The sequence below is a fragment of the Anser anser genome, assembly GCF_964211835.1.
Source record: "Anser anser genome assembly, chromosome: 6".
Lineage (NCBI taxonomy): Eukaryota > Metazoa > Chordata > Aves > Anseriformes > Anatidae > Anser > Anser anser.
This window is the reverse complement of record NC_139726.1, coordinates 15,783,703-15,797,335: the sequence shown is the minus strand read 5'-3', so window position 1 is coordinate 15,797,335 and position 13,633 is coordinate 15,783,703. Positions and strand designations below refer to the sequence as shown.

Here is a 13,633-nt window from a genome sequence, read left to right as displayed (position 1 = left end):
CTTAAATGCTTTATCTCCTGCTTTTAAGGATCAAGACAAAAGGTGGCACGTGCCTACCTGTATATAGGCTGGAGTCACTACATCTCAGCACATACAGGTTTACAAAACAAGCCTAATCCTTGGCAACCATATCAGAAATGTTTGGTCTAGATACCTTGCAGTCTTGCATACTTAGAGATGTAACAGCATTTCTGCCCTTGAGTCTCTGAGCAATGAGAACCCAGGTGTGAGGATTCTTCGTTAGTACCCCACCATGCTTCTGGAGGCAAACCATTCTAGTGGGAAACTTTTGCATAAGTATCTATCTGCATCACTAGTCTTATGATTTTAACAGTCTGACTTATGCAAGAGTTTCTTCATTTCATTATGTTCTGCCATTTGGCTTGCAAAGAGTATGTGTTTAACAGCTCATGTGTCAAGAACTTTCCACTGCATTGCTAAATGTCCAACATTTCTTCCTAATACCATCATCTGTTATGTTTGCCTTCTTTCTCTGATCTCTCTCACATCTTTCCAGGTCAGAGGCTACCCCGAACCTCACATCACATGGTACAGAAATGGGCATCCTGTCCCAGAAGGAGACCATTATGTTGTGGACCACAGCATTCGGGGGATATTCAGCTTGGTAATCAAAGGTGTGCAAGAAAGCGATGGTGGTAAATACACCTGTGAGGCTGCAAATGATGGTGGGGTTCGTCAAGTGACTGTGGAACTGACAGTAGAAGGTAAGAGGATACTTATACTGCTATTTCAGTGATTATAGAGTTTAATTAAGTGAACAAGGTGTGTGAAACTGCCTGTCTGGTTAAGATCACAACAGTACATACATGCTTTCTCATTGGTGCAAGAGTAATATTCATTAATTGTATTGCTGTTGTCACTGGAAGAGTAATGTGACACGTCTGGAAGACAGAAATCCCTTTTTCATAGCCACAGCTCTAACATGGGTGTAGGTCCTAGTCCAAGTGCTGTGGTGGTATCAACAGCCTTCCCATTTCCACATATAAACTACTTATTTTCTTAACTTTTTGGTACTGTTCCCTTCCTGGCTTTATTTATGGACAGTTCTTCTTGGGGCTTTAAGAGGAACTAATATTGTTTTAGAACCCTTTTGAAGGTTGCCCATGCTGTTAGCTGAATGCTCATGTTAGCATGAGGGGTCGTCTTTGCTGCTTTTTTTCTGGTCTGCTCTATGGCTACACATTTTCACTTACCAGCATATCCAGTCTAAGGCCCAGTGGGCTAATAAAATTTTGTTTTATCACTAAATAAATATCTTCAAAACAGGAGCCATCCATATTAAGATCAAGCTTCAGTTTTGCAATGGATAGAAGAATGTGTGACTCCCAGCTGAAACTAATGAAGTTGTTTCTGCTGAAGCCACTTATGACTGCTAAATTTCAGCTTGTAAAACAGTTGGTTAGCTTTAGTTAGACTCACTCTTTCAGAGGTATTCATTGTATTACTAGAGCTGTTTCTGACCTCCCTTTGTGTTAAGCTCTACAACAGGACCTGCACCACCAGTACTGCACTGTCATGTTCCTTAGGGACCACGTAGTATAAGCAAGAAGGGGGATGAGGGAGCAAGCACAGAGGGCTGATGTGCCCTTCTCCAATAGAGATAGAACCCCAGCAGGGACATAAAGGCATAAGCCTGTTCTCCCTGTACTCCTGAGATATGGGAGCAGATATTGGCTGACAGCTGTTAGACTTCTAGGGTGGAGCTAGTGCAAATAAAACCAGGTAGAGCTGGCATTTGTCTGTACCTGTTAGCTTAGACCACATACAACACGTCTCATCAGACCGTTATGTATTGTTGCCCTGCCTTTCCCAGATAAATCTCACTGTTTAAGATGTTTTGCAGGGAAATACATGACTATAGCTACATAAAGTAGGTGTACACCTTCAGATCTGTATGGCATCGGTAACAAAAGACCACATCTTAAAGACATTGCTATAAGCTTTGCAATTTTGATGGAAGCCTCCACTTAGAACAAAAATAAAAGCCTGGAAAGTTAAGATTTTCTCTCAGACAGTAAAAATTATGGCAAGCTTAGATGTTTCACAATGTATCAGGCAGGCACACTGGGGCAATAGGTGTCTGGAGTTCTGCCTGTACGCTTCCATTTGCTAAGTTGCACACCTGGTTGTAATTGCATGTTTATTGTCGCATGGAAACGGCTAAGATCAAACCCAGGAATTTTTAAGAGAAAACATGCATATTAGATTGTTGCAGATTCCAAATTTAAATGTAAAGAGCGACACAGAACCAGTGAATTATGGAAATCAAATGTATTTCTTCTCTCTTAGCTATTTGGTTATGTCGGAGATCTGCTGAATATCAGAGTGTTTCAGGTCACAACTTTGCATTGAATTCCTGAAGCACAGCAAAAATTGACAGCAGGCCTGAAGCAATCAGCATTTGGATATATTCTGAGTAAAAATCTCTTACACACATCCTCAGAGTACATACTGAAATATGCATGTGTCTGGAAGGATAGTTACTGCCTTCTGTTTTAAAAATTATGCAAAATATTTTTTTTCCCTAGTTTAAAACTGTCTGAGAAACAACTTGTATGGAGGTGGAGTTTTTTAAAAGTGTTTTTATATCAGTTATTCTGACCTAGGCTTTGCTACAGTTTAAAAACAATGCCATGGTATTTCCTAATGACTGAATTTCCCAGAGTTTAATTACAGTGGTCTTTATTCTAATAAATATGCATCAAGACAGCAAAGCACAGGTATTTTGTTTTCCAGCAAAGACCTATACAGGGCTGACTGCTACCTGAAAAAAATGATGGACTGAAACACAGTCTAGTCTTTCTATCTTGTGTGACTGTCCTATCTGAGAGTTAATGTAAATTCTTATGAAGTGCTAGAACAATGTTTTTTTTCACAGCCATCAGAGTAGTTTGTTTTGTGCTGCTACTCTGAATCTATCCATTAGCCATTTTTTTCTGAGCCGAAGCTAACAGGAATGCTGTATGCAGTAGATGGCGCTGAGCTTACACGACTTCGTACACATCTGTCTATTGCTCACAACACCAGTAAGCAAGAGGAACTTTAGAGCTTAAAAGAGAATGATTTTTTTTAAGAAAAGGTATTCCTGGGCTAGTACAGGAATAATAATTGGAAGGAAGGAAGGAAGGAAGGAAGGAAGGAAGGAAGGAAGGAAGGAAGGAAGGAAGGAAAAAACCAATACCTCTTTCAGAGTCCAAATAGTTTTTATGCTATCTAATTTGAGTTAGTGCTGCACTGTAGAAATTAGGCACTGTCATACATTTTTTTAAAACATTTTTTTTCATGAACAGTCTGCAGTGTTGTTACTATTGAGGCCAAGGGCTAGATGCTAACTCTTCTGAAACCTGTTTTTGAAATTGGAGAGCCTAAATTTGGACTACGGGTGACATAACCTTATGTTGCAAGTGTTGCATTCCTCCTTTACTTTTGAAACCTGAAGAAATGCATGTTTTACATAGCCTTTAGTATCTGTAATTCCCAATGTTATTGACAACAATTCTTACTTCCTATTTTTCTGTCTTCTTCTCACAGGAAACTCCTTGAAGAAATACAGCCTGCCATCCAGTGCTAAAACCCCTGGGTAAGAAGTCCAGTGGCTTTGATATTGTTTAACAGACACAAATACGTTTTGGTGGGGAACAAGTAAAATGACTGTTTCTAAAGAATATGCACTTCTCTTTTCATCTGCCTTTTGCATCTTTTCTTTAGTTCTGATTCACTCTGAGGGCCAGATAAAATGTGTTGAATTCTTGTCCAGTTCTCAGTAATTCCTCACTGGAAATGTGTCCCCAAAGGTCCTTGCCTGTGCACAAATGAGGGAAATGGAGGAAAGAAAAGTCTGGTAGCTAATGACTCAGTTCTGCACAAAATGACATTGGAATAGAATAACTGGTTGGCATGATTGCTCAGACTTGTGAAATGGGAATAGCAAGGATGCCTGGGCTCACAGAGGCAGGGCAAGCCTAACTTCATCGATTCAAAGCCCTTAGCTCCTGTAGAGCTGAGTGCCAGCTACAGCAACATCTGAAAACAAACAAACAAACATTTGTGAAGTCAAGTGTGTTAAGTCCAAATCTCCATTTTTCCCAAGTGGAATAGATACCATGAGAATTGCTCTGTCAGGAAAATGTTCGAGGCTGTCAGGAAGGCATAAGTGGTTTGATACAGCTACTGCTCCTTCATAACAGGAATTCAGATGGCTGAAAAGAGAACTTTCTCTTTGTATCTGTGCTGCAGTTTTGCACCCTTCTGTCTCTGTTCTCTGAAATTCAGAAATCCTTCCCTGCATCTTCCATGACCTGTCAGGCATCTTTTAAAGCTAGAACAAGTGCTACTTTTAGAATGTTTAGTAACAAATAAAATCAACTGAAATCATAATTCACATATAATTTAAATATTTCCAAGTAACACAGTATGCATACTGTAGGCTGGAGGAAAGACTTGTTCTGTTTTGGTGTAACTGTTATGAAGAACTGGTTGATTGGATGATCTACTCTGACCTGACCTGGCACAAAGAGCCTTCTTCCTGTTCTTTACACGTAGCATGAGGAAGACAGCATTAAAAGCTATCAGTTATTTAATTCTACAATGAAGTGTTTTCCATTTTAGCTTATTACGGTCGCTCTTCTCTCTCAAGCATTTTTACTGATCCTCTTCTCTGTGTAAATTCTTTCATCACAGTCTCATCTCTTTCATAGAAAGCTCAGGTTGCCTATATGGCAGCCGTCGTGTCTTGGCAGCACCTTGGATTAAGGCAATATGGTATCTGTTAGTATCTGACACCTGGTAGAAATGGTGAGGTACTGACACATCTCTCTTGCATGGGGTAAATAGCCATCTGGAAAAGGACTTGAAAGTGACTGAGTTTGCTTGAAATTAGACCCTTTTTTTGTTGTTGTTGTTGTTTGTTTGTTTGTTTAAAAAAAAAAAAGGAAGGAAGAAGAAATTACCATTTGCCACCTCCTAATGTGTGTCTTTGTCGTACCAGAGCCTTAGAGCAAAGAATGCAAGTGTTACCTTTCATATTAACATTCCTGAAGTAGCACTTTTTTTTTTCTTGCTGTAATACTGTTTGATGTTTTATGCTTTATGGCTGTCTAACTGAGGTTTTTGGATTGCAGTCACTGTTGTCACTTTAGTTTCATTCCAGCTGTGCCATCCATGTAAGAAGAACTGGGCCCTTGCACTTAAGAGACATTCACTGCTGTTTGGATGGGTGTACTTTGGTTTTGTGCCCTTTCCACGTTTGCTTTGGAAACATTGTAGTGAATGAGATTCCAAACAGAAGCCTTTCCTTAACCAAAAATCTTTACCAGGACATGTCAGAAATGTTGCAAAAACAAATTGATGATTCATAAACAGAAACTACTGTGTCATTGCACTGAACGTTAAACAAAGTACATGATAAAGAACAGTGAACAAGTATGTACAACTAATTAGGAGACAATAAGAAACAGAAAAGGGTGAAAACTATATGTATGCAGTGTTTCCTGTCATTTAGTTTGTCCAGCTCTGCTTATAGGCAACTCACGTGGAGATCCCTGTATACTGGATGAGGGTACATAGCATTATACTCTGCTAATGCTATCCTCATTCACTGCATGAGAAGTCAAGAGCAGCCATCACAAGCATTTGCATTTCTTCAGCTGGCCAAAAAAAAAAGTGTATCGCTGAAAATCTGGTAACTACAATGTTGGTTACTGTTTATTATATATCCTTGTTGGCAGACCACCGGTTTAAAATGCTTCATGAATTGTGCTTTAACCGTGACGACTTCTAGTAGTTCTTCTGTAACACCAGGATTTTGATTCCCTTTTTAGAGGAAGACTTACTGTTCCTCCTGTGGAGCATAGGCCAAGCATCTGGGGAGAGAGTCCACCCAAGTTTGCTACAAAACCTAATAGAGTTGTTGTGCGTGAAGGCCAAACAGGCAAATTCTCATGTAAAATAACAGGACGACCTCAGCCTCAAGTAACTTGGTATAAGGTATGAATTCCCAATAAATTAATTTTTTCTTTCTGTTCTGGTTTTTTTTGTTTACTTGAAAGAATGATATGCATTTGATACTGCATATGGCAAATGATCATGGCAAGAATTTATGGACAAGGAGGGCCATATTCTTCCTCATTTTCATGTGGAATAAATCCACAAAAGATGTTAGTGTTTCTTCTGAGTATAAAGTTCCATCATAAAAATAGCAAGTATGAGATATACTTGCCCCAAAACCTTGCACACTAGATAAGAGAAATAGAGAAGGGATGGGAAATATGATTATCACAATCTCTGTTTTATAGAGAAGGTCTGCAGGGATTTAATGCTTTGGCTGAGGTTAGAGAGGAGTCTCTTACAGCTTTGAAAATTACAGCTCTATTTCCCAAGTTCTATGTCAGTGCCTCAATCATAAACAGCCCTTTCTGTTTCACTTACACTAGGTTTCACCTGTACATTAGAATTAAGAAGATGTCTGCAAAGAAATGAAATTGAATTGGAAAGAAAACTAACAGCTTAGGAACTATCAGACATGATTATTTTTTTGGCATGCACAATTGTTTTTTGCAAATTAAAAAAAAAAAAGTGTAAGTCAGATAAACAACTGTTCGACTGATTCAGTATGATCTCTGCTGAAACACTGATAGCTGAAAAGAGTCTGACATAGAATATAAAGGAGACCTGAGCTGTCAACTTCAGATCTTCATTAAAATGGGGAATTGTGAGCATATATAAAATACAAAAACACACATATTTATATAAAAATAAGCAACACTTAATATTCATTAGACTATTAAAAAAACACTGAAGACTTAAGTCCTACTGCCCCTTTGGGCATATGCAAGATCTCCAGACACTTTCTTGGTAGTTAGGAGAGAGTGTTCAGATGATAATTAAATATTTCACTGATTAGGCCTTTTATTTTCTGGAACTATTATTATTTTAGAGAATTGCTATTACTTTCTTTAATTTGGAAGAACAAATATTGTGATTGCTCTGTTGGCTTCCAGCTCCCCTTCAACCTTCATGAACCAGTTGCCTTATGCATTGGTGTCAAGAGAAGTGGAAATGTGGCAGCTTTTCCCAGAGCTTTTAATTTTTTCTAATGTCTGCAGGTTTTCTGGGAAAAGAATAAAAAAAGGCAGAAAACTGCTTGTCGGGCAGGGACATGCTTCCTACTCATTGTTCTCTGTTATACAAGAATGCTGTTACACCTCAGAAAACAAGCAACCTTGTTCTGTGGAAGCACTTACTAGGAACATCTCCTTCAGTTGGCAGCTCTGCCTAGAATCTGCTTCCCCCTCTGGCTGCCATCAGTTGTCTTGGGCCCTCTGGCTCTTGAGGCAGTCTGCAGTGCAGCTGCTCCACAGCTGCAACACTCTGCTTTCAGTCCCACCAGACTCACTCACGCTTTCCAGCCATGCAGCTCAGTGCAAAACAAGATACGTCATTCAGTTCTCTTTGTTCAGGGCTAGGTGGTAAACAGCAGCTTGGATAAACACTTTGGTACTTCATACACTGTTTTGCAGTTTGGTAGAGGTTACCTTACGTATTTTGCCATTCACTGTTAGCTTCTTTACCCTATGATTCCATAATCTGACATTCCTCCTCTAATCAAATGAACCAAGTATGTGACATTTTTGTTACTAGCAGCTCATAAGTCCTGTTCATGTTTCTCTCCTTAAAAAACATATTTTGACTCTCACAGGTCTGCATATATTATTCAGTAAAATACCATAGCTGTGTTGTTCAAAGGTTCACTAGTCACACCGTTGCTGGCCTGCAGAAACCCTGTCACTCTTGAACTTTTCCTCAGTTCATTGCTGCAATGTTTTGGTTGAGTTGGGTTTCTTTAGGCTTTCATAATATTAATCTAGCACCTATTTTGAGCACTGTAAAGCTTTCTTTCAATAATTCATGTGCTCTGTAAAGTAAAAATGTGTTGTTGCTCTGTATCAGAGTTTTATTGGCAAGTTGTTGTGAAGCATGTTTTTATACCTTTATTCATAAGACATGACTCAAAAGGTAATCATGTGTGTGCTTTGACTAGCTGAAAACAAGCTCAAGCCCACAATACTTCAGGTCACATCAGGATGGCACTGCAGAGTCCTGCTGAGTGGCAGGTATATCAGCCCTGCCTCAGCACCATGGAAATGAGCTTATGTGACAACTGGACCACATCTGGCTAACGCAGAGCCAACACATGGACAAATTAAAACTGCACATTTCAGAACTAATGAAAAAGTTCTTGTGTAAATCTCTTACTCTGCTTATTTTTTTTATTTCGGCCTTTTCTTACTTAAGTTGCAAAGAACAGAAGCTTATACAATATCATTACCAAACCCCTGCTGTGAATCAGCTTTTTGGATTTACAGGATTTACAGCACCCAGAGAGCAGCAAGTTCATAGAGACTTCAGGAACTACAGTGTCTGAAAACACTGTAGAGTTCCCAGAACTTTTACTGACCAGTACCTTACAAATCCTGGAGGAAGCACATCTTTCCCTTCCTAAACTTGGGATAGGAAAAGTTGTGGTGCCTGATAGCAAGGAACTCCTCTTTAATGGCTGATGTTGAAGCAGAGGCAAATTTGCTCACAAATTGAGGCGTTGGTCAATTTAAAATAGAAGGGAATTTAAAAGCAAATAAATAGTTGTTCTGATTGTCTGACCTATGTAAAAGCACAGAACTAAATACATTTTCCTTCCTTAAAGTCATATGTTTTGATTCACCTCCAGTGTAGCCCTTTGAAAGAAACTCCACTTTATCTTAAATTTTGGAGGTGTAGGAGAATGCATCAAATTTGCAAGTAAATTGTATTAATCTTCTACACTTCTCACTATTCCTGGCTTCAGACTTTTTAATTATTGGATTGCATAATATCCTGATGTGGTAGACTAAGGAGCACTCTAATATTAAACATATTTTTTAGATAAGTTTAAACCTTCATGAAGTTTAGTTCTTTTGTGATAGAAGTAATAAAGTCCAAGTTGGCTTTCTCCCATCTATATATTCTTTTCTAATGGCTTGTTTTGGTCATGAGGGCTCTGTTAGAGAATGCTTAAATCCAGACTCACCTTCTGCTGGTCTCCACAAAGGATCTGTGTTGCAGCAGTGCCTCCTTAAGGCACAGTTAATGCCTTCTGCTACCTTCACCTGGCCATTGATGAGGTCTTCTCATGCAGAATTTTTTCCAGTTCCTGAAGAGATACAGCATAAAGGAGCTATTGAATAATGGAGAAATACTCCTCAGGCTGGAAGTCGCTACTTAATGTGATGTTTGATTTCCCTGGAATGAATATGAACGGAAAAGTGGTTTGAGCCAACATACAACAAAAGAAAATGTTTGTAAGGATGTGGATATGGTAAATAATGAAAAAGCAAAACCAAACTGAAATGTGTGGATGGCAAAATGCAAAGAGAAACAGCCTCTTGCAGTTATGAATTAAAGAACTCTTGGGCACTTTTTTTTATATCATCCAGGTATTTTTCACTGAAGGTATTGGGCTGAAAGATAGGAGAAAGACATTTTTACCTGATGTTTTACCAAAAAAAAAATAAAATGGTTTCTCCCCTTTTCCTACCAACAGCTCTCTGTCTCATGGTGTCTTGTGATATTTGCAGGGTGATATTCAGTTGCAGCAAAACGAGCGTTTCAACATGTTTGAGAAAACAGGCATCCAGTTCTTGGAAATCCAAAATGCTCGGCTTGCTGATGCAGGAATTTACACATGCACAGTGGTGAACAGTGCTGGGAAGGCATCTGTGTCTGCAGAGCTCACCGTCCAAGGTACAGTAAAGACAAATACACAGGAGAACACAAAAGAACCACTGTCACTGCTTTGAAAAATCTTTGGTTGTGTTTTCAAGATAAGCATTTACTTTTTTTCATTTTACTCTCTCTTCATTAGATGGTACTGTGATAGCTTGGAGCATGCTACAGCTGAAAAAATTGTGTTGGTTTAATGGCAATCAACAGTCTAATTGCTTCTTTGTAATAACTTTCTATAAAATCATCTTTCCATTTTTACTGTGGTTTTGATCTTCATATATTTTGAAGATAGAATTTAACTTCAGCTAGGAACTTTGCAGTTGTAATTCTAAACAGTAATTAATTTTGTATTTGTTGAATAACAGCACTGGATGCATGTTTATGCCAACTATCTTTTGGGAAACAAAATTGTATCTGTATTTCTAGAACTAGGAAAGTAAAGTACAGGAGCATAACTTTAAACTATAAGAGATAAAAAGAAGTTTAATGAGATTAAAATGCAGGCTTCTCAACTCCAAAGTCCACTCCGTCTCCGTCCCTACTGTTAAAGAAAATAATGTATTTGTATAAATACTTCAGGATGTTCTATTCCATATATGCTTTACCATATAACGGTTCAATTTGCAGTTTGATGATTCTTACGGTACCCTTTACATTAGCCTCAAAATCATAAAGCCTTCAGCAACCACACTAAAGAGGAATTTCATCAGTCAGTGGGTAAACAGCTGGCTTAACAGTTGCTGAACCCAATGAAATAATTAAATCAACAGCTGCTGTCTTTACCTGCAGTCACAAGATCAATAAGGTTACACGTGCCCCCAGCAGTGAAATTTTTGGTGAGTGCTGTCATTCTGTAAGATAACAAGAACATAAATAACACAGGGATTTGCGTTTGGGATCCTCAGAACCATAACTAGCCTTTACCACTAAAAGCTGTGTTTTTTTTTTTTATCTGTATGTTCCAGTCTGATGAGGCCATTATAGAAAGTTTCTATGGGTTACCTGTTCAACTAATGTTTCATAGAAAAGGCCATAAAGTTCACTAAGCCCTTTTTTTAACATGAAACTTGATAGTTACTCGCTCTCCCTGAACTTGTGAGCTTTCTGTTATGTAATGGGTACATCTGCCCTGAGAGATGATGCAGAACTGGGGTCACAAAGTCAGTTGTGGTATATGTTTGCTTCAGATGCTGACCACATCGCTGAATAATGCATGCATTCTTTCTTGGATTAGTACAGGTCAGTAAAAAGGGCACTCTCTTACAATGTACTTGACTAACTGGATGATTCCACTTACCTAACCACAATAATGTAATATCTTTCATTATCAATTAAATTAGGTAGTAGGAATTGCTGCAAAATGCTAGCAGAAAATCAAGTGGTTCAGAATTACTGATTTTTTTTTTATAGCCATGCAGTCTCTTATCTCTACAATCTTGCTCCAAGAGCTTCATTTTTTTTTTCCCCAGCTTTCCAAAGTGGTAAGAGGAAAGGGAAGGGAAAAATGTTCTTTTAATTAGCAATGTTGCATGGCTTTGTTTATTCTGCAACTGGTAGTTATTCAGCTTTCTCTTCAACATTTATTCAGTCTCTTTTTAGCTTTAATTTTTATATGAAGAATTTCAGTTACAGTTTAATGACAGGTTTATGGGTTATTACTGACAGGTCAACTGTCAACTTTAATCTGACCAAGAGAAAACAAACTGCATACTGCATTTTTAACTATGGAAAAAATAGAGAAATGTGGTTGGTACTTGATCTGGAGTAGTATTTCTGTCATTCTCCTGCTGCCCCCAAGGGAATCAAATACTGTCAAGGACTGGGAGAATGCACAGAGGCTTAAATACATATGACCTAAGAGACTGACTATGGGCAAATATGTGCTTACTTATATCAATAATGAGGTAACTTGGCAAACCAGTGTAGCTTAGCCCAGATTTCCTGGTGATGTTTCAAAGTGAAGAAACACTGTTTTAAACAGGGGACCACTGCAGTTTCATTGTAGGCATGCTCAGTGGTATTACTGGTGGTTTGTCTTTCTCCCACTTCTGCATTCTCTTTGGAGTTCCCATAGGACTTGATGAGCTGCTTCTCAGGTGGAACCTCTTCTTTACTTCTGTTCTCCAACACAGAGTCTTTGAGATTCACAGTTCTCAAAGGACTTGAGAACTTAATTGACCTAGAAATGTCTCAAAATGGACAAAGACCTCTGTGTTTCAGCTGAGCCATTTGGTGTATTCTATATAAATTCTAGACATGGTGGTAGTCAATCTTGACTTCAAAGGACTGAAAATGTGTAGAGTGAAATTTCTTAAGTATGTTCTTCACTTAAAATCTTTGAAATTTATGGGAGTGTGCGTGGTATTGTACATATAAGGTACCTGTTCTTTTCTTTTTCTTTTTTATTTCAGGTCCAGACAAGACTGACACATATACTCAGCCACTATGGTATGTTTTTACTAGACTTCTTTCTCAGTATATACCAAGGTTCCTTCTCAGCGCTAATTTTGATATTTACTGCATGAGCCTGCCTCACAAAGTGATCAATCTTTTTGGGTCAGTCTGTATTTGGAAGTCAGACGATGTGTACTTGGAATGAGATAGTGCCAATATCAGGTCTCCTGGTAGTATGAAATAGTTGGTAGAACTGCTGTCAAAACTCAGAATGCTGGTCTGGTTCAGGAAAGCAAAATTTAGATGACTTTATGCTCACAGTTTCCATGTAGCCAACAAGTTGTATAATCTGAACAAAAGCTATGTGAGGACACTCACATATACTCTGTACCAATTGGTCAATTTTTTCTTTTTTTTTCTCTTCTTTTTTTTTTTTTCATCAAAACCCTAAGTATCAAGTAAGTACTGGGCAGGTTGTTCTTTGCTGTCAAAAGTAAAATACACTATGGCCATAGTCTTTGATATTGTTTGAAAATAGACTACAAAAGTAAGAGCGAAGTAATAAGTAATAAAAAAAAAATATTTATTTTAGGACATTATCAAGATAATTAAAATTAAATGACTATGAATTTTAAGAAATCATTTTGTAAAATGACTTTAATTTAGGGACAGAAAATGCTGGAATGAAATGCTCTATGCTGCCTGTGTAAGACACTTTAGTGAAGGCCATTTGCTTTACAGTCTTCAGGACGTTAAATCCGTCCTCACGTGCCATGGATGGCATTTCAAAAGTACATGTTTACATTGTCCTGACTCTATGTCAGTTGCAAAGTGGATCTGAAAATGCTGTGCTACCTTGTTTAAGGTTTGTGTGATTTTTAGGAACATAGTTTAAAATAAGTTTAGTGTGATTCTCTACAGCTGGAATTCCCAATGTACTGGGTTCTTCACAGTATTTTTGCCTCCTCCATTGTTTACTCACAAATGAAGGATATTTCATAAAATGTAAAAATCTTACAGTTGTAACTGTAAATCTTGTGTGCATTATTTCTATATTGCCTTTAACTCTGGCTGAAGAAAGTACCACCATAAATATCCTGAATCTCCCTGGGAGAATAAGTCAATGACACAAAACATAGCAAAGCAGAGCTGGGTTAGAAATGACTTTTAGAATTTCATGTGTTCCATTTCTGCCTTGGAAAAATAATTATGCTTTTGGAGGTGTGAGACAGACACAGTACTCTACACGTAGCAGCTTAGGGGTCAGGGCAGTCAACTTCAATGTAGGAAACTTAAATTCAGGTCCCTCAAGTTCTGACCAGCAGATCCATCACAGTTCTGAGAAACTCTTCGTAATAAAATCATAGATGATATTTTTACATCCATTCAATTGATTATTTTTTTTTTTACTACACCCCTTTTCCCTCCTCTAGTATTCTGCCAAATTTACTGATGAGTT

General features: G+C 38.1%; 1 protein-coding gene across 5 annotated transcripts in view; it reads left to right on the top strand.

Moving 5' to 3' along the window:
* The window catches only part of MYLK (myosin light chain kinase), a 210,112-nt gene that overhangs the window by 84,705 nt on the left and 111,774 nt on the right, over positions 1-13,633 (top strand). For 4 of the 5 annotated variants that reach the window (XM_083841334.1, XM_083841331.1, XM_083841332.1 and 1 more), the window contains 5 exons: positions 518-725; positions 3,553-3,601; positions 5,841-6,006; positions 9,633-9,798; positions 12,192-12,228. In XM_083841334.1, the coding sequence (XP_083697460.1) occupies positions 518-725; positions 3,553-3,601; positions 5,841-6,006; positions 9,633-9,798; positions 12,192-12,228 (626 nt within the window). Of the gene's footprint in view, positions 1-517; positions 726-3,552; positions 3,602-5,840; positions 6,007-9,228; positions 9,374-9,632; positions 9,799-12,191; positions 12,229-13,633 lie in introns of those variants that run through there. The other variant, XM_083841335.1, reaches the window with a different exon arrangement.